This window comes from Copadichromis virginalis, linkage group LG1 (genome assembly GCF_057382275.1).
Source record: "Copadichromis virginalis isolate Kocher_CV1m ecotype Utaka linkage group LG1, C_Virginalis_male_GT1.1, whole genome shotgun sequence".
NCBI classification, from domain to species: domain Eukaryota; kingdom Metazoa; phylum Chordata; class Actinopteri; order Cichliformes; family Cichlidae; genus Copadichromis; species Copadichromis virginalis.
Window position 1 is genome coordinate 22544757 of NC_140618.1, and position 23778 is coordinate 22568534.

Consider the following 23778-nt stretch of genomic DNA (forward strand, 5'->3'; position numbering starts at 1 on the left):
GTAACTTTACACTCACAAAACCCCCCAAAACAAAACAGTGAAAAAAGTCAGACCAAAAACCACGTCATTAAAGGAACAGATGGACATTTTGAGAAATACAATTATTTGTTTTCTGGTGGAAAGAAGAAAGTACCACCCTCAGATATTGAATATAATACTGAAAGTGTGAACTTTCACTTTTCATTCAAGATTTGTAACAAAAATTTAGAATTAACTGTTCAGGAATTGCAGCCATGTTTACACACAGTTACTCATTTTCAAGCTACAAGCTAACATTATTTAAATATAAGGATTGTTTTCAGTAATTAGATGAAAGAACCCATTCATCCCTTGAGATGCTCTTCCAGGCCTTAACTGCTGCTACTTTCAGTTGCTGCTTGCTTCTGGGTCAGTTTTGTCTTCAATAACTGAAAAGCTGCTCTGCTGGGTCGAGCTGACCTGGGCATAGGACTGCATTTGAGCAGTTTTGCAACATTTGGAATTAACTGTTCAAAGAACTTTTCCCGTTTTTTTAGTGTAACCAGTTCACCCATTGTTGTAAGCCTTCTGCATTTACATTAATGAAGCTGCCTCTTTATTTGGTGCATGTTCAATAATCAAGATAAGGAAATCCGATACAGTTTGGTTTGTTCATTTGGGTATAGCTTTTCACTTCTTCTTCAGTGGAAAAACTGAGCATAATATCAACGAATTGGTGTTGTTACTATCCTCCTATCATCATAACAATTGTAGTCCAGAATCAACATAGCAACTGACGAGTCACAATGTCTTAGCATTAGCCAAAAAAATAGCTAACGCTATTAAAAACTATCACTGGCATACTAATATCAGTAACATAAATCTGGCTAGGAAACCTAACTTGATAATATATTTATTACACTGTTCAAATTAATAAAGAAAACACTGGAAATGTTAATAATTTTTTTTCATGAAGAGGGTTTTATATTAACAAAAGCTTCTTTTTTCTTTTTGCTCCACATTCCAAAGTTATGACATCACAACAACGTGATTGGTCAGATGCAATGTTGATCCTGGACCAACATTACAACCCGATATTACAGATATTACATGCTGGTCATGCTGGTCCACTGCGTCCATTTCACGCTTTGCCTCTCCAAAATGTGAAACAGATACACATGCAGAAGTTGCAGTAACAACAGAGGGAAACATTTTATTTCAAGCCCACATGAAAATAATCACAGGAAAGCATTTTATTAGACATTATGAACACATTTACATGTAAATACATATTAGCCGCACAGCTTAATCGTTTCTGGCAATTAGGCACCCTGAAATGAACTTCATACATCATCTCCGCTGGTAATTCAACTTCTGCATGCACAATACAACTTCTGCATGTTCACGTTTTGGAGAGGCAAAGCATGAAATGGACAAACTGGACCGGTGTGCCTATTACATGTTTTTCTGAAGAAGTCACTTTTTCTTCAGACCTCTGAACTCAAGCTAATCTGACCACATCTTGACTGCAGATTTACAGTGGGGCAAAAAAGTATTTAGTCAGCCACCGATTGTGCAAGTTCCCCCACCTAAAATGATGACAGAGGTCAGTAATTTGCACCAGAGGTACACTTCAACTGTGAGAGACAGAATGTGAAAAAAAAAATCCATGAATCCACATGGTAGGATTTGTAAAGAATTTATTCGTAAATCAGGGTGGAAAATAAGTATTTGGTCAATAACAAAAATACAACTCAATACTTTGTAACATAACCTTTGTTGGCAATAACAGAGGTCAAACGTTTACTATAGGTCTTTACCAGGTTTGCACACACAGTAGCTGGTATTTTGGCCCATTCCTCCATGCAGATCTTCTCGAGAGCAGTGATGTTTTGGGGCTGTCACTGAGCAACACAGACTTTCAACTCCCGCCACAGATTTTCTATGGGGTTGAGGTCTGGAGACTGGCTAGGCCACTCCAGGACTTTCAAATGCTTCTTACGGAGCCACTCCTTTGTTGCCCGGGCGGTGTGTTTTGGATCATTGTCATGTTGGAAGACCCAGCCTCGTTTCATCTTCAAAGTTCTCACTGATGGAAGGAGGTTTTGGCTCAAAATCTCACGATACATGGCCCCATTCATTCTGTCCTTAACACGGATCAGTCGTCCTGTCCCCTTGGCAGAAAAACAGCCCCATAGCATGATGTTTCCACCCCCATGCTTCACAGTAGGTATGGTGTTCTTGGGATGCAACTCAGTATTCTTCTTCCTCCAAACACGACGAGTTGAGTTTATACCAAAAAGTTCTACTTTGGTTTCATCTGACCACATGACATTCTCCCAATCCTCTGCTGTATCATCCATGTGCTCTCTGGCAAACTTCAGACGGGCCTGGACATGCACTGGCTTCAGCAGCGGAACACGTCTGGCACTGCGGGATTTGATTCCCTGCCGTTGTAGTGTGTTACTGATGGTGACCTTTGTTACTTTGGTCCCAGCTCTCTGCAGGTCATTCACCAGGTCCCCCCGTGTGGTTCTGGGATCTTTGCTCACCGTTCTCATGATCATTTTGACCCCACGGGATGAGATCTTGCGTGGAGCCCCAGATCGAGGGAGATTATCAGTGGTCTTGTATGTCTTCCATTTTCTGATGATTGCTCCCACAGTTGATTTTTTCACACCAAGCTGCTTGCCTATTGTAGATTCACTCTTCCCAGTCTGGTGCAGGTCTACAATACTTTTCCTGGTGTCCTTCGAAAGCTCTTTGGTCTTGGCCATGGCGGAGTTTGGAGTCTGACTGTTTGAGGCTGTGGACAGGTGTCTTTTATACAGATGATGAGTTCAAACAGGTGCCATTCATACAGGTAACGAGTGGGGGACAGAAAAGCTTCTTACAGAAGACGTTACAGGTCTGTGAGAGCCAGAGATTTTCCTTGTTTGAGGTGACCAAATACTTATTTTCCACCCTGATTTACGAATAAATTCTTTACAAATCCTACCATGTGAATTCATGGATTTTTTTTTCACATTCTGTCTCTCACAGTTGAAGTGTACCTCTGGTGCAAATTACTGACCTCTGTCATCATTTTAAGTGGGGGAACTTGCACAATCGGTGGCTGACTAAATACTTTTTTGCCCCACTGTACTTCTCTGAATGTCAAAGTAATCCTGACAAAAACTGAAAAACTCATTTTCTTAGTGCACTACGTTCAACCCTCTGTGGATGTTGGTTATTTATTACACAATCCTGAAAAGAAGATTTTAATATTTGGCGTTGAGTGGGGAATGGGGAAAAGTTTTGTTAAACAGTGGGATCTTTTCTCTGAGGGTTGTCCGTCTCCATGGTAACAGTCCATGGGCTGCAGGTGAGAGGTAGGGAGGGTCTACCCAGGTGAAGTTAGCAGGGCTGTAAGCAGTGGAGCTATCAAAGACATTCATTTGTACACGCTGTATGTGATTTAAGAGCAAACTATACTGTTGCTTCCCCAGTTTACTCTTCTGTATTGTTTTAAAGACACAGGGCTCAAACTCCTATACAACTGCAGCCTTTCTGTCTGAAAGCAGCAGTTTGGAAATTGTGCATAATTTTAGTTAGTGTCAGCGCAGCCCAAGGAATCACAGATATTAAGGGATGGTGCTGCACATCTCTATCAGCTGCTGTATGGCCAGCAGTGCATACTAAACACCACCTCACTGTGGACATGCCTGAATGCAAAAACATGAGGATTACCGGGGAAGAGGGGAGAATTCCATTTAAAAGATATGTGATCTGACAGCGTTACAAAATCAGGCTTTCTGTTTCCCTTTAGGCCAGGGGTGTCAAACTCAAATACACAGTGGGCCAAAATTCAAAACTGGAACAAAGTCGCAGGCTAACGTTAATATTTATTGAAAAAAAATCTTCCTCTAGATATAAGAATGAATCTTTTCTTATGGACTCAAACAAGTTTTGATGAAAAACTGAATATGGAACAAGCAAAGCTTAATACTAAACAATATATATATTAGCTGTATAATACCAGTAGGCCAGCTCTAATAGTAATTTGGTATGGCTTCGCGGGACAAATGTAATTAGGCTGCGGGCCAAATTTGGCCCACGGGCCAGAGTTTGACACCTATGCTTTAGGCTATTAAATGTGATCTTTTCACTGCTCTGAGTTGTGTATTGATCAGCCTTTGATTTGGAATATTTTTGTGCTATTTGTCTCATACCTATGACCTCAAAGAGCAAAAGATTTTATTATGTTGACCACTCCTACAGCGTTGTACAGAAGCCCCTGTTCATTACAGCCCTGCCCAGACAGAGGAGTCCCTTACCAGACATGAATGAGACTCACTTGGGCGTGAGGCGGGGGTCTCCGTAGGGTGCATAGGGAGACATGTTTAAGAGGAACTCCTTGGGTGGGTAGGAGCTCCACCTCTGTTGGACATTGCTGCTGTCATTGTTATTCCAAAAGTCTCTGTCTAGATCGCTGTAGCCAGAGAGAAAGCAAAAGGTGAGACAGGTGAGAGCAGTAAACAATCACAGACATATATAAAGAAGAGAAAACAAAGCAGATCTCGAGAAATGTTGATAAATAAATTAAAAAGAAAATCTAAAAAGAAAAATACTCTTTTTAAATACTTTTAAAATAAATTTAACATGAATTTGGCTACAGGATGACTACAAGTTTATGGTCACCCAGTATCATGAAAAGTAGGTCAAAACGCTCAGAAAGGAGGAGGATGGAAGGACGTGACCTGTGTGTTTTATCACGCTGTCAATGATGAGGAAACAAAACAAAGGAGATAAGGAGGCAAGGGAGAAAAGTCAGTATGAATTTAAAACACCAAAAAAAAAACAAGTCAGGTATGCACTCAGAATAAAAACGTCAAAGGAAATAGCTCAAAAAAGCTAATAGATTTGTGGCAAGTTGTTAGCGTCACCCTCTTGTATTCAATAATGCTTAATTATATTTGAAACAGGGGCAGAAGTATATTCATAGCTGTCGATATCCTAATCTTAACAATTAGCTTAGTGTGCTTATTTCTATTTATTCCAACTAGAGCAAACGGTGAGCAGGCTGTTGCTATGTCAAAAAATTGGGGAGGGGTTTAAATATAAGGTAAAGACCATTTACCATAATGCAGCCTTTGATTTACATCAGCAGACCAGGAGGTCAGAACATGATTTTCAAAGAGTGATCTAAAAATAGCAGCAATGTTGGAAGTGGTCCAGAGCTGCCCAAGGACAAATTTAAATCAGGTAGTTTTTTTTTATGGGCACAGTAGCAGCGTCACACATCGTATATATATATATATATATATATATATATATATATATATATATATATATATATATATATATATATATATGATAAATGCTCACTATCTTTAGGGCATAATTTCAGGGAAAGCATTTGAGTCCACGCACAGAGCTACAAGATTAGTTTGCAATCACAAATAGCTGTTTAAATGTGATACTATCACCACATCATACATTATTCCCACGTGCCCCATCTACTCCCTCCCTGACACCTACTTGATGGCTTTATTTTCCCCTCGACCTCTCACTGAATCTGGAGAGCTGGCAGCCTCCATCCCGGGCTTATTCCTCTTCCCCTGCAAAGACACGAGAGAGACAGAGAGAGTAAGAGGGACACACATCTTAGAGGCGTGTTTCTCATCGTTTATAAAGGCATCTGTGCAAGTCAAGTGTTCATTACTCAGGTTTTTAGAATAACATCAGGTTCCAACACATGTTGTAAAATGTAATAAATGAGGGAAGAGTGCACACTGGTTTGATGCCAGGGACCACTTAACTAAAATGAGATGCAAATACACAATCTCACATGCATGATACATGGGCAAAAATGTTTTCGCACACAAGAAGCACACACGCAGACACACACACACAGCGCAGCTGCAGGCTACATCAGACTTAAAGTGAAATCAGACACATTAAGATAATGAGATAACTCAAGATTTCAAAACAGGAAGTCATTCGTGAAAGCCTTCGGAGGTGCCACCGCATTGTTTATTACAGCTGAAGCTGTAGTTACAGCATAGCCGGAGGGCCTGCACATATCACCACTGCGCCTATGCTGTGATGTGTGTCTCCTCAAAAAAATCAAAGTAGTTTTTGGGTCTACAACAGCTTTTGTTTTCTGAAAAAGCTTCCCGTGCTTGTGGAGATTGCTGTGCATGTTTTGATAGTTAAGATTGAACAAATAAGTTAAACTCTCCATCGCTGCCAGGAAGAGTCAATAAAATGTAATGGAAATCTAACTGACATGCCTTTACTGTAGTGTCGCAGTAGGTGAAATCAGATGCTGGGCTGTACCATATATAAAAAAGCTGCGGGTCATGCAATTAAACCTCGGCATCGAAAAAATCTGTGATATGATATGAAACAATGATATGTCAGATCTTATATAAAAGGGAAAAAAACACATTTACAGACTGGAAATCTAAAGGGTTTCCTCTCAAACCGAAAACAGCTGCTTTTTAAGGTGAAGCCAGCTCATTTGGGAGACGGTGAAATTCCAACCGGGCAACGTAACTGCATACATTGCTGCTGCGATGGCTTATAAACCGTATCTTACCTACTCTGTGCAAATATTTTCTACTTAATGGATAGTGCTTTCAGCAAAGCAATATACAGTAGTTACAGTTATTGACCTCTATGTTTTATTGAACTCCGTATTTATTAAACTCTTGGGGGTGATAACACTGAGCTCTTTCCCGCTGAGTCACACCGACTCTCGCTTCTTACATAATGTTTTTCCATTATAAGCTCATGACAACGACATGAGGTGCACATATGTAATAAAGTATCCACCAAATAGGCAAGACATAAAATTGCTGTTAGACTTTTTTATCTTTGCTTTGAGGCAAATTACATGTTGGACTCGTTCCTATTTGAAGATTTCAGCTACATTACCATCTGTTGCTGTAATTAATTATCCACAAAATCAACTTGACATGCGTTTTAATTACATATGCATATTTTCATAAAAAATATATACCAATCCTCTCTACGGACTATTAATAAGAATATCGCACCATGCCAGAGGGGTAAAAAACTCAAACTTGAAATGTGGTGGTGACATTTTAAATTTAACATTAATTTCGCAAATGCTGACTAATTGAGTGTTGAAGGGCAGGTATTTATATTATTTTAATCTTTTTCTCGTTTTCTTGCTTTTTCTCAGTGTGTCTCTTAGAAGCTGTTTGAGGCCGAAGGTGTGACGTGATTCCTTCCTGCACTCTCGTCACAGCTTCGACAAACAAAGGTGAATTTTAATGTCAGGCCGAGAGAAAAGCAGCCATAGTGGTGTTGCTTGAACACAAACATTATATTGTGTACTACTTGTACTTTTCCTGCTGTTTGAGGGACCCTACAAATGTAGAAAACATACAAATTTAAAAGCCGGCTGAGCAGTGAGTTCACACCCAGGGCAGACATACTGCTAGTGACACACTTAACAGCTACTCGTCCCGCAGCCATGTAGGTAACATAAAGAAATGATGAGGACAGTCTGACATCAGGATTTGCTGTGCTGCTCTTCCTTACATTATATGTACACATCATCCACAGTGGATTTTAATTCAAACAATAAAGATGTGGCTAAAGTGCAGACTGTCATCTTTAAGAGAGGAAACAAATGCTGTGTTTCCTCCCTTGAGATCCTTTGCCAGGCTTTAACTGTAACATCCCATTTGTTTTAGGTTGACAAACTCACACTTAAAATCAATCCTTTGATTTTTCTGAAAATCGACAGTGCCCCTTATAATCCCGTGTGCCTTATGTATGAATTCTGGTTGTGTTTACTGACCTCGAAATGATTTTATGTACACGGCGCTCAAAAATCTGTCAAATGTTTCAGTACGACTTTGCTAAGCTACGAACCCGCAATGCTTGATGGATTGTCGGAGCATTACGGCTATCATAGGCAGGAGCCTCACGGAGTGATACGTACTGTGCTTCAACATAATATTACCGTATTGTGTGTGTATATAACCTCTTTTTAACCCTCCTGTTATGTTGCGGGTCAGATTCACCCAGAACAGAAGAGATGTCATATGTCATCTGCATCACTACAGAAAAAAATAAATAAATCTAAATTATAAAACAAAACTGTAAAATAATCAATGCCAGTGTTTCTGACACTTTTGGATGAGTAAACATGCCCCAGGTCAAATTGACCCAGGAACATAATTAGTGTTCCTGGAAACCAACATAACAGGAGGGTTAAGTTTTGTGGATAGTCTACATGGTTAGGGTTATGGTTTTCACTGGAAATGCCTTTTGGTTAAACTGTCAGCAAGGAATTTGCATTTGCACAGTTACATTTTTATATAACTTTAATGCAAATAAAAAACAGCTGCTTGTTTAAGTGAAAATACATTGATGGGGTTTTTTTTGCACTAATAAAGTTGTGGAGTTGTAAAGTATTTTGTCTAGTGTCAATTATATCGTCAGTTATATCGTTATCGCAAATTTTCAAATGTATATCGTGATAAATATTTTTGGTCATATCGCCCTGCTCTAGTGCAGTGTTCAATACTGTTGACCATAATATTCTAGTAGCGCGGTTAGAGCACGCTGTAGGTATTTCAGGTACTGCGCTGCAGTGGTTTGTATCATATCTATCTAATAGACTCCAATTTGTGCATGTAAATGGAGAGTCCTCTTCACGCACTAAGGTCAATTATGGAGTTCCACAGGGTTCAGTCCTAGGACTAATTCTGTTTACATTATACATGCTTCCCTTAGGCAGTATCATTAGAAGACATAGTATACATTTTCACTGCTATGCAGATGACACCCAGGTCTATCTATCCATGAAGCCAGGTAACACACACCAATTAGTTAAACTGCAGGAATGTCTTAAAGACATAAAGACCTGGACGGCCACTAACCTTCTGCTTCCTAATTCAGATAAAACTGAGGTTATTGTACTCAGCCCTGAAAAGCTTAGAAATATGGTGTCTAACCAGATTCTTACTCTGGATGGCATTACCTCGGCCTCCAGTAACGCTGTGAGGAACCTTGGAGTCATTTTTGACCAGGATATGTCCTTCAATGCACATATTAAACAAATATGTAAGACTGCGTTCTTCCATTTGCGCAACATCTCTAAAATCAGAAATATCCTGTCTCAGAGTGACGCTGAAAAAGTAGTTCATGCATTTATTACTTCCAGGCTGGACTAGTGTAATTCATTATTATCAAGATGTCGTAAAAATCACTGAAAAGCCTTCAGCTAATCCAAAATGCTGCAGCAAGAGTACTGACAGGGACTAGAAAGAGAGAGCATATTTCTCCTGTTTTGGCTTCCCTTCATTGGCTTCCTGTTAAATCCAGAGTTGAATTCAAAATCCTGCTCCTCACATACAAGGTCTTAAATAATCAGGCCCCATCTTATCTTAATGACCTTGTAGTACCATATCACCCTATTAGAGCAGTTCGCTCTCGCTCTGCAGGCCTACTTGTTGTTCCTAGAGTATTTAAAAGTAGAATGGGAGGGAGAGCCTTCAGTTTTCAGGCCCCTCTTCTGTGGAACCAGCTTCCAGTTTGGATTCGGGAGACAGATACTATCTCTACTTTTAAGATTAGGCTTAAAACTTTCCTTTTTGCTAAAGCATATAATTAGGGCTGGACCAGGTGATCCTGAATCCTCCCTTAGTTGTGCTGCAATAGACGTAGGCTGCCGGGGATTCCCATGATGCATTGAGTTTTTCCTTTGCAGTCACCTTTCTCACTCACTATGTGTTAATAGACCTCTCTGCATTGAATCATACTGTTATTAATCTCTGTCTCTCTTCTACAGCATGTCTTTATCTTGTGTTCCTTCTCTCACCCCAACCGGTCGCAGCAGATCGCCGCCCCTCCCTGAGCCTGGTTCTGCTGGAGGTTTCTTCCTGTTAAAAGGGAGTTTTTCCTTCCCACTGTCGCCAAAGTGCTCGCTCATAGGGGGTCATATGATTGTTGGGTTTTTCTCTGTATCTATTATTGTACGATCTACTGTGCAATATAAAGTGCCTTGAGGCAACTGTTATTGCGATTTGGCGCTATATAAATAAAATTGAATTGAACTGAATTGAACTAGCCATGAAACTCCTTGTCAATTAGCCGATTACATTTGCACATCTGAAAATAAATAGTGTCTTTAAAAATGGCAATGCACTGTTTTTTATTGCAATGCCAACTCCTGTGGATGAAAGTCGAAATGGTGCACTTCAATCACATCTTGATTTAAAATCCACTTTGGTGGTGTACAGAGGCAGAAGTATTTATGGACCTCACTGTAAAAGTGAGAAAGTCACCACAGAGCAGCTGTCACAGACTTTCTCATAAAAATCCGAGTTTTGAACATGATTTTTACAGAGAAAAACAGCAGTATAAAAAGATTTTTACAGAACTCCAGAGAGAGCTTATACAAAAAAATCTTTAAGGATGAAAACATTAAAACATTTGATTAAATTAAGTGTTAAATGAAAAAAAACAAACAAAGATTCTCTGGGTCAAAACTTTAGTCCATGTGGAGTTTTTTAATGCAACCTTATAAATATTTAAGAGAGTAGTCTGAAAAACCTTCGAACAGATGTTTCCAGAGTTGAAAGAGGACACAATGAATTTTAGCTTCCTCATGTCTAGACAAAACAGGTCACTGAAAATGGCCCACATTGCAGTAAACCAAGACCAAAAAGAGAGCAGAATTATTATGCATACATGAAAATGCTGTCTAATCTATCTATCTATCTATCTATCTATCTATCTATCTATCTATCTATCTATCTAGAGAAGAAATGCAATGCAAATGTGCATTTTCACACGATCGAGTTATCAAACTTTTTCAAAAGATTTATCTAATTTTTCATTTCCGTTTCTGGTTCAAATGCAACTCTTGTACTCAATGAAAGATATCATGCTGCTCACAGCCTGGGGGCTTTCAGACACTGCACAGAGCCGAATGTTTATCTTAATTCGGCTTTCAGTGTCCTACAGACAGGTGGCCTCTTTATGCATTCTACTTTATCGCCAATGCATCTAAAATAAACTCTATTATTCAACATGTCTCTTCTCATATGTCCAACTCAACTCCACAAACATCTTCAATAGAGAGCGACGCTTGGGGCCCTGACCTGATCTGTACCTACATCCAGCCACAACACTGCACTGGAACACATGTACACAGACTCAGAAAAGGAAGGATGGCATAACAGTCAAGTATATGCTATCAAGTGCGGCTCATCTATCATTAAGCAAAATCATAAAATCTTCAGGAGGCTGGAGAGAGGTTGGAGAAGGTACAATGCTGACAGAGTGTGGGAGGATGTGAGAAACAGACGGTAGGATCGGGAGGATGGGGAGAAGCAGAAGCAACTGAGTACGACTGAGCGGAGGGCCAAGTGAGAAACAGGAAGAGACAAGACGGGAGGTTCGAAACTGGATCTAGAATAATGAAGCTGTGCAGAGGATGATAAAACTGTCACATGAGATGAACTGGAGATGTGAAAGACACAGAGGGTGATTCCCTGTTCAGAGCAGTGTGGCCCTGCTTCCCTCTGGATCATCCTCCTAAGTCACACAGTCATTATGCTTGTCACACACCTGGATGTTCAGCAAAGACCAACAGCACCTTCCACACTCGCCTGCCTGTATGCATCTGCCTCCCTCTTCCTTCCCTCTATACTCCGATATTAAGTATCGGTATCGGTCCAATACTGACGTAAATTACTGGATCAGATATATGGAGAGAAATAAAAAATATAATCCGATCCATTAAATATCAAAAAAGCACCTCACAAAACTTGCAACATGGCGTAACTCGGCTCATAACCGTAGCGCGTCGGAGCAGTGTGCATCACGTGATAGAGCAGCTGTGTGTGTTTGTAGCCTCGCTACCAAACCGGCATTTCATCTCCGAGAAAGTTATCCCAGAGAGAAGTAAAGCAAGTGTGTAAGTTCATCTCTGAATGTTTGTAAAGCATTCCTGCGTTACGCTTAACAACCGATATATAGAGCGACTGCCTCTTCTCTCTCCCTCCCTCTCCTGCTGCTACTTCAATCATGAAACTGCTTAATGATCAGCTGATCGGCTTTTCTGTTGCGAGTCCGTTTGTTTTTGGCCCACTTTGCACCAGAAAGAGGAAACCAGCGGCTGAACAACAGCAGCACGTTTAAGCTTGATCAGCTGTTGTTAGAATTTATTTAATATTACTTTCTACACCAGGATCTTTTTCTATGTAGCTGACGGCTGGTAACTGTGCAGGGGCGGATCTACCAAAGTTTAGCCAGGGGGGCCGATAGGGCATTAACAGGGAAAAGGGGGGCACAAAGACATACTTTTCTTTCTTATTCTCATTTAAAATGTCTAGTTAATAATAAATAATTATCTGAATCTTACACCCAAAGTTTTAATCTGATGTAAAATGTATAGAAGTCCATTACTGTATATAGTAACTATTAAGTCTAATATACCCTAGTAAGCTATAGTACTTTTTCCTTTGGGAAGATACCATCTGTGCAGTCTGCAATTCTGTTGAAGAAAGATGTTGAATCTATTTAATTATTCTTGAAAAATTTTTTATTTCTGTGCATTTTTTTTCTCACACTGCATCAAATTAAAGTTGATTACGTCGATTAAGCATCATGAGATGGGGGGGAGGGGGGGGGGGGTGGTTCCCTATTTTTTTTTATTTTTGCTGGGAGTCAAGGAATGGCCAAAAACCAACTAAAATGACCTTTAGATAACAAAGCAGGATGGGCATGTACTAAAAATGGACAACAGCTGATTTTTTAAAAGGAAAACAAATTTGTTATGTTATGAAAAAAAATTGTAATCCAGTGATTTCCTTTAAAATGCATCTGTTGTCCTTGTTATTTCTCGCTCAGAGAAAGAAAAAATAGTTCATTACAAGCAATACTGAACTATCCTTACTGACTAGAGCCAAAGAGGTTAGTCAATGAAATGATTAATCTGCTGACAGAAAATCTTTGACAGTAAATTTTGATCAGTAGGTAAGATTCTAGCTATTTTTTCAGGTAATAGTACTCACTATTTGCAGATTTCACTATCTAAAATCTGCACCCCCACCCCCAACATAACATATGTGTATATACAATGTATGTTCCTCATTTCTTATAATTTTTGTGATTATTTATTTAACCTTAAGGAAATAGAAAGCAAGCAGAAGGGAGAACTAAAGTTGCAACAGATGCAAGCAAGGGACAATACTAGAAAAGGGCAGAGAGAAGCAGTGAAATTCTGACAAGGACGGGGTGATAAGGTGACAAAGAGACAAATACAAACCAGATCATTTGTTATACAGAGAGAAGGTGACACAAAAACACAGAGAGATATGGATAACTTTAAAGTAAACAAAGATAAGAAATGGGTTTGTTTCTCAGTCGTGAGCAATTGTAAATGTTACTTAGAAGGTGTTTTTCATCTGTAATAGCTCAGTTAACTCTTAGCTTGTCGTGGTGAATGAATTGCTGTGCTACAGTCACTATTCAAACAGAGAGAGATGCGAACAGGACAAAAGAGATGCATGAAGGGGGGGAAAGAGAGGACAAAGTGGGGGAAATGCCAGCAGATCAAAATTAGGAATTACAGTTACTCGAGCAGCCAATTGCTCAAAGTGACGCTCATTAGCATATTAATCATTAGCATGGAGTGGCTGTCATGATGCACGAGGCTCAGAGCCACGGCCACAGTTACAGAGGTTTCTGTTCATGTTCGCCGCCACAGCCAAATATACAGCCTCTCTCCTGCTTCTAATGCCATGGCGCAGAAAAAGCACAACACTATTTAAGGCAAACACATTCAATTTAAGGCTGCAGATATTTCAGAAGAAACCCTGACTGTCTATACAGCTGTAAATCTTCTAGACAGCTACAAGATGTTGTTCTGAAACAGTTTGACTGTAAAGAAAGACTTGCTTCAACCCTCCGTTATAAGGCAGAGGACCAAACCTTGAGAAGTTTTCCCATCAGTCACAGTGGATCTGCAACTCTCATCTGCAGTGTGAGAAACTGAAAGCTGTATGTCAAGTCTCTAGTATTAATTAAGTTGATGCTGATTTAACTCTGCAATGACAAGCGAACCATATTTAATACACGAGTCTTTGTGAGTTTTTGACACTGAGTTTTCATCAATGTGACACCCCCATCTCCCCACCTCAACCCCACAAAACTAAAATAAACTGAACATATTTAAGCAATAAATTGCAAAAAGTAAAACGTTGCATGCAGAAAATATTATACAAATTAAAACTTACATATATACAAATTAATATCTAAAATCTGTTTTACTTGTGAGAAGCTTCATTAAACACTCACAGGAATTTTCTGGCAGCTTTTTCAAAGTTCAGGCTTTAAAGAGTTAAATCACATTAATTTGAATTTTCATGCAGAAACACTGTTTGTTTGTTTTTTTTCATTCACTGGTCAGTATTGGGGCCATTTTGCTTTCACAACATGTATTTTCTCAGAGGAGTGAAAAGAAAACATTCAACTTGCACATGAGAGTATTATTTCAGTACACTCTGTTCATCCAAATGAGCACATACTTTGTTTGCATATCAAAATTTTGCATTTCAGATAACATTTAATTTATTTTTGAATAAAAATGTGCAAGATTTAGTAATATATCTTTTTTTTTCTTTAAAGACCACCATATCAAAATGAGGTTTTTTTCTTCATCCTGTGCACCAAAAACGTTCGATTCATTTGAAGGTTAGGACACACAATAAATGAAAAATCTTGTTTTCTATGCAGGGCATTAAAAAAGCTGTGCTGATCCTTCCAATAATGAATTATTCATACAGTGAGAAGGCCCAGCAGAATTTCCACAACCTTCTTACTTCCTAAAAAAAAACGGATGTTACACTCAGCCAGTTTGTCCAGTCATCCTCCAAAACAAGACCTTACAAATTGTACCAACTGCCTCTAAAACACTTAAATATGTAGGATATAACAAAGATACAGTTGATGTATCTGGTTAGATTTTCTTTACTATACTTGAAAAGAAAAGAAATCACGAATCTGCAAAGTGATTATGCAACTATTTTTATTCCAAAAGTTTATTTCTAGAATAAATGATGCCACCTACTCACCAGGGGAAAAAACCCAACATCTCAGTTTCCATTTCACAGTGATTTCCTAGATGCCTATTAAAGATCTACAATATATTCTTGCTGGGGTTGCTGGGGACTTAAAGCAAATGTCATGGTCATTAAAATGTGAATAATAAGTATTGGAACTTACCAGTTTACGTTGGCACCAGGTGCAGACGCCACACAGAGCTACCAGCCAAATGGCACATACTATGAATGCAACAGACACCAGGAATACACTGAGAGACACTGAGCCTGAGGGAGAGAGACAGACACACACAGAGGGTGTTAGTGCATTTATTGTAACAATTAGCCTTTTGAAGCTCCTGAGGTTTAAAGTCTAAGATGACTTGTTGAAGGACAAAAAAAGACAGAGCTCAACATTTTGGGAAAATGCTTGAGATAATCAGGAGTGATGCTTAGTAATGTGCTTTCCTTCCTTATTTCCTTCCTTCCTTTCACCATTCATCCTTGTCATTTGGCAACTGTCATCAGTAAGACAGAGAGAAATGTAACAGGAACGAGGGGGGCACAAAGGCAGTGAAAAGGCATCATCCCCATGTTCCCTGCATGTATCAATGGGCGATGCGCACATGTCAGGAAGAGATAATATCACGAGGCCAGAAGCTGTTCAATTACCAGCTTCCTTTTGCTCTCTTCTATCTCGTAAATCCTTCAGCAACTTTGTTCCCGTCTTGACAGATGAAAACTTCTTCCACAGCCTTCCATTCTTCATCTCTATTTCTTTCAGTTTCTGCCTATCAACATACAGCTCATCCCGCTGTCTGCCAAGCAATTCGTAATCCACTGGCACAAAGCAAAAGCAATGTTGGCAAACAATGAACTCATAACTGTTGCATCCTTTTTGTCTCTGCTACGCAGATGATCATTTTCTGAGTTCCCCTCCACCTGAAAAATTCATCTGACTGCTGAATTTTCCCTTGATCCCTTGACTTCATTTTTTATCCCTGCCTGTGCACCGACAGCAAATTTGTTGAGGCCAATAAATATTGGAAGAGGATCAGCTAAGTCAACTTAATCATTCTTATCCACCCTCTTGCCCATGCTCGCACTCTTTCCATCCACTTTCTTCTTCTCGTATTATGCACCTCATATATGTTAGTTTGGTTATTCAAATGTCAGCTTGTTTTACCCTCCATCCCCAATAAAATTAAAGTCTGTTCAACTCTTTGATAGCGTATCTGATTTTTGATTGTGGTGGCAATTACTCGAAGATGGCAGGGTTGAATTTTTTGCTCTGAGCCTTTCACTCTGGCAGCAGAGGGTGTGTTGTAGTAAAGTGTTTTGGTGCTTAACAGATAAGTAGGCTCAATCCTACAAGTGTTTCCATGCCCATTTAGAACAACACAACTAAAGCGGCTACAGTGCTCTTCAGCTGAGTAAAACACAACCAGCTGGGAAACAGAATAATCCTTTCATATCTTTCAGAATGAAAAGACAATGTGTGCGAACACATAAGAGCGATATTTGATGGGGTGTAATCAAAAAGACAAATTTATGATTGCATGATGAGAAACTTTAACCGGCTCACCACATAGAACATCAAGATAGCACCAAAGTTAAGCCAGTGCATGATCCGTGATGATATATGTGCAAGAAAACTTTATTCTTCACTCACTAATTATCTCTCTATATAGTTTCTAGTCAGGTTCACCTTTAATGCCCAAGATAATTGAAAGTTCAAGATACTTTAAAGATGCATACAAAGATATAAACGAGTGTATGCAAGCTATTACTGTATTGCTGCTTTCTTTAGTCTTTGTTATGGAAACAATGTTGTCATGGTGCACTGTTTTCGAGTGCTTGACTCACTTTTTACTTTAGAGAGAACATTTAAGAGCTGCATGAGAAGCTCTTAACCTCCTAGGACCTGGCGTCCACATATGTGGACATCGCATTTTGGGATGTCTAGACCAAAATAATACATTTTGCTCTACAAAATGAGCAAAACTGGGCCTGATATCCAGATACGAAGACATTATACTGCCACTGTTCTATTGACATTTAAAACAAATGTCCTCATATGTGGATCTCATTTCTCTCAGAAACAAAAATCAGGTAAAAAAAATCTGGAAATTCTTTGTTTTTACATTCATCAGGTCCCAATATGCCCAAATATCAAAGAGAAATTAAAAATGCATGCCATGGAAGAGTCCAGGTCTTAGGAGATTAAAGGTTACAACTTTTGGATCAGAATCCAAAATGTCAAGTCAAGTTTCTGAAACTGAGGAAAAAGAAGCTGAGAAAAAAAATGCCTTCGCAAGGAGGCAGTAAAGCCTATATGTTATACTGACATTGTTTTTTTTTAATCAATGTCAAGTGTGTTTTTTAACCTGTTATATACATAATTAGTTAAAAAGCATATCTTTAGATATCATAATATCCTCTTAATAATACTTTCTTCATGTAAATATTACGAATAGAGACAAACAAACACAATGCAATATGAAAGTCCCTTCTTATATTTCAAACTATGTGCAAAATGCTATAGCCAGCCATGGCCAAATTATCAGTGGACCAGCTGATTTATATAGCGCCAAATCACAACAAAAGTCACCTCAAGGCACTTTATGTTGTAGAGTAGATACAGAGAAAAGCCCAACAATCATATGACCCCCTATGAGCAAGCACTTTGGCGACAGTGGGAAGGAAAAACTCCCTATTAACAGGAAGAAACCTCCAGCAGAACCAGGCTCAGGGAGGGGCGGCCATCTGCTGCGACCGGTTGGGGTGGGAGAAGGAAAACAGGATAAAGACATGCTGTAGAAGAGAGCCAGAGATTAATAACAGATATGATTCAATGCAGAGAGGTCTATTAACACATAGTGAGTGAGAAAGGTGACTGGAAAGGAAAAACTCAATGCATCATGGGAATCCCCGGCAGCCTACGTCTATTGCAGCATAACTAAGGCCTAACTATATGCTTTAGCAAAAAGGAAAGTTTTAAGCCTAATCTTGAAAGTAGAGATAGTGTCTGTCTCCCAAATCCAAACTGGAAGCTGGTTCCATAGAAGAGGGGCCTGAAAACTGAAGGCTCTGCCTCCCATTCTACTTTTAAATACTCTAGGAACAACAAGTAGGCCTGCAGTGCGAGAGCGAAGTGCTCTAATAGGGTGGCATAGACTTGTGGCATATTATAAGTACTGACCTATACTCAGTGCTACCAGTTCTCAAACAGCACTGAATCACTGACTTCATGCAGCATCACACTGTTTCTCTGACATTCCTTCTCTTCATTATTTCATTCATGCCTGATTTTGCCTTTCATGTGTCATTTTGTGCTCACCTGGTTTCCCACATCTATCCAGTGACCCATTCCCAATTCCTTTAACTCCCTCAGTGTTTATACTGGTTTCATTCATTTAAACCAGACTGTCTATCCAGCTGTATTTCCCCTGGAGCTTTCCAGTCATTTGTGTGCTCAGTCTGCCCAGTTTTAATTCCCTATCTGTTTATGGACTTTGCCTTTTGCCTGTCCCTGTGATCCTGCTGCCAAACCCATCCACCCATTTTACCCTTCTCCTGTCCCCCCGGTTTGCTTGTTTTGTGCTGCTGTGACAGAAACATGTGTTATCTCATAAATGCGCCATCCTGTGAGCTCTGGTTATCTTTTCTGGAATAGTTACAACTCAACGGTACTATATTTCAGCACCACAGAGAGCTCCCTCCACCTGCAGGCTAAAGCAAGATCTGTGTACCTGATGATCTAATGAAGGATCAAATGGAGTTCAGCAGCACAGTTTATTGTCCTGTGCCTTCATTCAGTTTGACATTTATTTTTAAATATATGAAATAAATGTCAAGTCAACTGCAAGACTTTCTAAACACTGAACCGCTAAATATCCGCAACACAGAGAGGAGGAGCTGTGTGTTTGCAGCTCGCTTCCTGTCGCCAAAAAAGGCCATGAATCATAGAAAACATCCCAGAAACCGGAGTTAGGATCTCTGGCTCGTGGTTACAGATGTGGGTTTGCTGACACATTGTGTTACACCTCTGACAGCAAAGGGTTTTTTTCATGAACCTTTTTTCATTTTTTGTTTGTTTTTTTTTTGTCACTGACTTTAAAAAAAAAAGTCAAGTTGAGAAAAAATTCTCAACTTTATGTTAGAAGAAAACAGTAAAGTTGTAAAGCAGCAAGTTAACTTCATGAACCTAATGGAGGCAGTCTGTGCACTTAAGGCCACATTAAGCAAAGGGGCCAGAGGATTAAATTGATGGAACAAAGAAATGATGAACTGCAACAACTTTCCAGTTCTGATGACCTCACCATGACTGGGCTGGATACTTAACATCGCAGCTCGGCCTAACAAATACGTACCTGTTACACCCTTATCCATGCAAGGATAAAAAAAAATCAAGCCCGGTGATAAGTTTGCAAATCAAAAGTCTAACCCTGAAGTGTTGAGACTAAAAATCTTAAGCGAACTGTAGGGTTTATGTCAAAGTGCACCTGACAAAGAAAAATACTGAAATTTCCAGAAACTGGCTTCAAAGTATTAGTGGAGTCTTCACTAAACCAGCAGCTTACAGTTAAAAACCAGATTAGAAATAAAAACAAAACAGATGTATATGTGTATTTCAAACCTCTGCCTACTAATAAGTTTACATATACAGATTAATGGTAACATTTACCTTATGCATCATGGAAAAACTGTACAGGCTATGCTGATGTAACAATATCAAGTCAGGTCTTGGAGGGTTCAATAAATGTGAATTGCCTCCAGATGAAGCCCCCGCTGCGCTGTGTTTAGTATCACTCTCGGCACCACCTATGGCTCCAAATATAAACAAGACACTGTTACTATAACTCAAATCTCTCTCTCTCTGTCTTGTTCCCTCTGTGTAGTATACAACTGGAGCAGCCATAGTCGGAGATCCTTGTGATAACAATAACTGCAGTAAATGTAACACAGAGACTGATATTTAATTAGAAGTGATTTGCCATTCTTCAACATATTTTATTGTTGTCAGCATTTTTCAACTTGCAGTGTCCTGTCAACACAACATTATTTTCAATTATGGTAAGAAGACAAATGATTGAAACTGCCCATCTGAAAAGAAGTCTCTCTAAACATGCCTTAGTCTCCCTTCTCCCCACATGCAGCTCCAACAGATTGTAAGCCATTATTTAGTTTTCTTGTATTAATGTAGACTGCATCCTTGTGTTGCATTAATTTTTAATGATATTTGGTAGAAAGCTTGTTAAACTAGCTGGGGGGTGGGGGGGTCACTGGACTCCTATTGCCTTCCTGATATAAGCCCAGCTTGTATCAGGAAGGAAATCCGACATAAAATCAAATGTTGATCATCAAGAATGCAAGAGAAGAGAGTGCAGGCAGGTTGAAGTGGAGCGGGTGGAGAAGAGTGTCAAAGGTGATTTGTGACAGAAGGATCGCAGCAAGAGTGAAAGGAAAGGTATACAAGATGCTAGTGAGACCTGCTGTGATGTATGGTTTGGAGATGGTGGCGCTGACAAAAACACAGAAAGCAGAACTGGGGGTGGCAGTGCTTAAGATTTTCATTGGGATTCAGTTCAATTCACTTCAATTCAATTCAGTTTTATTTATATGGCCCCAAATCACAACAGCAGTTGCTTCAAGGCACTTTATATTGCAAGGTAAAGACCCTGCAATAATAGAGAGTGTCTCAGTGTCGAGACAGCATTAGAAAGAAGTACATCAGAGGGACAGCTCAAGTTGAGCAATTTGGAGCCAAAGTAGTAAGGAGGACATGCAGTACTAGTGTAACAGAGGAGGATGCCTCTGAGACAGCTGACCCACTGTGAGAACCCCTCCCCTAAAGGGAGCAGTCAAAAAAGTAGAAGAATAAGACTTTTGACTCACAAACATTTTCACGCGTTGTCGTTATTTTCAGTTCACAGCTTAAAAAATATTACTTTAATGACTTTCAGCTGGCATAATTACTAATCAAGTCAACTGATTAATAATTAATTAGCCGTGATATTATGACAGGTGAAGTGAATAACACTGATTATCTCTTCATCATGGCACCTGTCGGTGGGTGGGCTGTACTTCATGTGTTAGAAGCAGGAAAAATAGGCAAACATAAGGTTTTGAGCAAGTTTGACAAGCGTCAAACTGTGATGGCTGGACGGCTGGTTCAGAGCATCTCCAAAACTGCAGTTCTTGTGGGGTGTTCCCAGCTATTATGAAAAGTAGACCAAGGAAGGGACAGTGGTGAACCAGCAACAGGGTCACAGGTGGCCAAGGTTCACGGGCTGGCCCCGTGTGGTCTGTATGTTCTGCTGGGAAACCATGCATCCTGGCGTCCATGTTGATCTTTGACATATATCATCTACCTGCACTGTCCCTGTCATAGAAACGATCTTCCCTGATGGATGTGGCCTTTTTCAACAGGATAATGAGCCTACCTCAAAGCAAATATGACTCAGGAATGGTTTGAGGAGCACAACAGCGAGTTTGAAGTGTTGAGACATGTGGGACTTGTGGGATGTGCTGGACAAACAAAGTCTAATCCATAAAAGCCCCAGTTCACAACTTATAGGACTTAAAGGATCTGTTGTTGTGGCATCTTGGTGTCAGATACCTCAGCACAGCTTCAGGAATCTAGTGGAGTCCATATCCAGACAGGTCAGACTTTTTGTTGGCATTGAAGGGGGACCAACAGAATATTAAGCAGGTGGTCATAATGTAACGAAGTGAGTAGGAAGAGTAGCAGCTGATGCACAAAATCAATATTTCTCATTAAAATGACTTTCTGTAATGTAAAATTAAGTTGTTCTGTCACAAACTACAGAAAATGATCGCTACATCCTGCAGCTATATCTGTATGGTTCAGTCTCACCACTCTCCTTAACTCTGCTTCCAGCAAACTTCTACAAAACAGCTAAAATAAATCAATGTGTGCTACCTGTCATGCAGTAAAAAGTAGGGCAAAGTTAGCTAAACTAGCTACTGCTTAAATTTAAAAGTCAACAACCATGAGAGAGAATTTTCCAGGAGGACACAACAGAGCTACAAATGAAAGCCATAAATTTGATTAATCCAAGAGAAGCATCAGTCAACTTCACAACATTTTAAAATGCTCTAAAACACACTGCAATTTGAATCATGCATTGAAATGTAAAACAAAAGTTCAATTCAATTCAAGGTGCTCTACATTGTAAGCTAAAGACCAACTATAACTTACAGAAAACTCACAAATAAAAAACAATTGACAATTGATTTAACAGGAAGAAACCTCTGGCAGAACCACGATCAGGGAGGGTAAGGCATCTGCTGTGACTGGTTGGCGGTGGGAGGGAGAGCGACGAGACAAAAAAAATACACTGTGGAATAATAACTAATGATTAAATGCAGAGTGGTTCATAAAAAAGCACGGAGTGAAAAACGGAGAGGGAAAAAGAAATACTAAGTGCATCATGGGAAGCCTAGGTCCATTCCAGCGTAACTATGCGAGGATTCAGTGTCACCCTAACTATATGCTTTTAAAAAAGACGTTTTAGGCCTAATCTTACAAGCAGAGAGTTTCAGTCACCTGAATCCAAACCGGGAGCTGGGGGGCCCACTCTACTTTGAAAAATCCCAGGAACCACAAGTAGGCCAGGAATCTGCGAGCGAAGTGCTCCACTGGAATAAGATGCACATGATGATTCAATACCTTGTATGTGAGCAGAAGGATTTTAAATTTGATTCTGGATTTAACAGTGAGCCAGTAAAGACACACTAATATGGGAGAAATATATTCTCTCTTTCTAGTCCTCTGCATCATTCTGGATCAACCGAAGGCTTCTCAGGGAGTTTTTAGGACATTCTGATAATAACGAATTATGGTAGCCCAACCTAGAAGTAATACATGCATGAACTAGTTTTTCTGCGTCACTCTGAAACAGGAGGTTTTAATTTTAGAGATATTGCTCAAAAGAAAGCAATCCTACATACTTTTTAATATGCACACTGATGTACATATCCTGGTCCAAAACGACTCCGAGATTCCTCACAGTGTTACTGGAGGTTCAGCTATACACTTTCTAAAAACCTCTAAAGCTCAATTTGGGGTTTTCTGTAGAGAAAAGGATTTTCACACTACCGCAAAAGTTAGAAATAGCACAAGGCAAGTGTAGACTGTCACGGTTTGCCGGGGCAAGCCGTGTGGAGTTGGAGAAAGGACCCAAAAGGCGGCAGCTCTGGTGCAGGTGAGTATGTATTTACAGGAGTGGGTACAAACAGCAATGGTGGGTGAACATGAAACCGGAAACCTAAACTGGGGAAACTAACAACACAAACCAAAAACGAAGATGCAGGGAGGTCCGAGGAAATACATACGGGGAGACGAGGGGAAACAACACAGACGAACCAGCAACTACCATGACAGAAGACACAACTTAAATACACTCAGAGAACACAGGGAGATTACACACAGGTAGGGAACACAGCTGGGAGTGATTAACGTGACGAGACTAGGGAGGCAAACTGAAAACACTCACATAAGACGCAGACCTTCACAATAAAACAGGAAACACATACACGCAATGACATAACACACCAATTTAACACAGACTGGGGGACACAGAACATAGGAACATGAACCATGAAACAGAAGAGTACAAACACCCAAGGTAACCAAAACCACAGAATACTAATAAACTAAACATAAACACGGAGTCGCAGACTCCGGACCATGACATAGACACACTCACTACAGTAGTGC

General features: G+C 39.8%; 1 protein-coding gene across 2 annotated transcripts in view; it reads right to left on the minus strand.

Annotated features, from left to right (window-relative positions):
* Positions 1–23778, minus strand: part of syt7b (synaptotagmin VIIb) — a 127842-nt gene that overhangs the window by 57653 nt on the left and 46411 nt on the right. For both annotated transcript variants that reach the window (XM_085454987.1, XM_085454979.1), the window contains exons 2-4: positions 15217–15320; positions 5479–5558; positions 4295–4429 (exon numbers count right to left, since the gene is read on the minus strand). In XM_085454987.1, coding sequence (XP_085311113.1) covers positions 4295–4429; positions 5479–5558; positions 15217–15320 — 319 coding nt within the window. The remainder of the gene's footprint in view (positions 1–4294; positions 4430–5478; positions 5559–15216; positions 15321–23778) is intronic.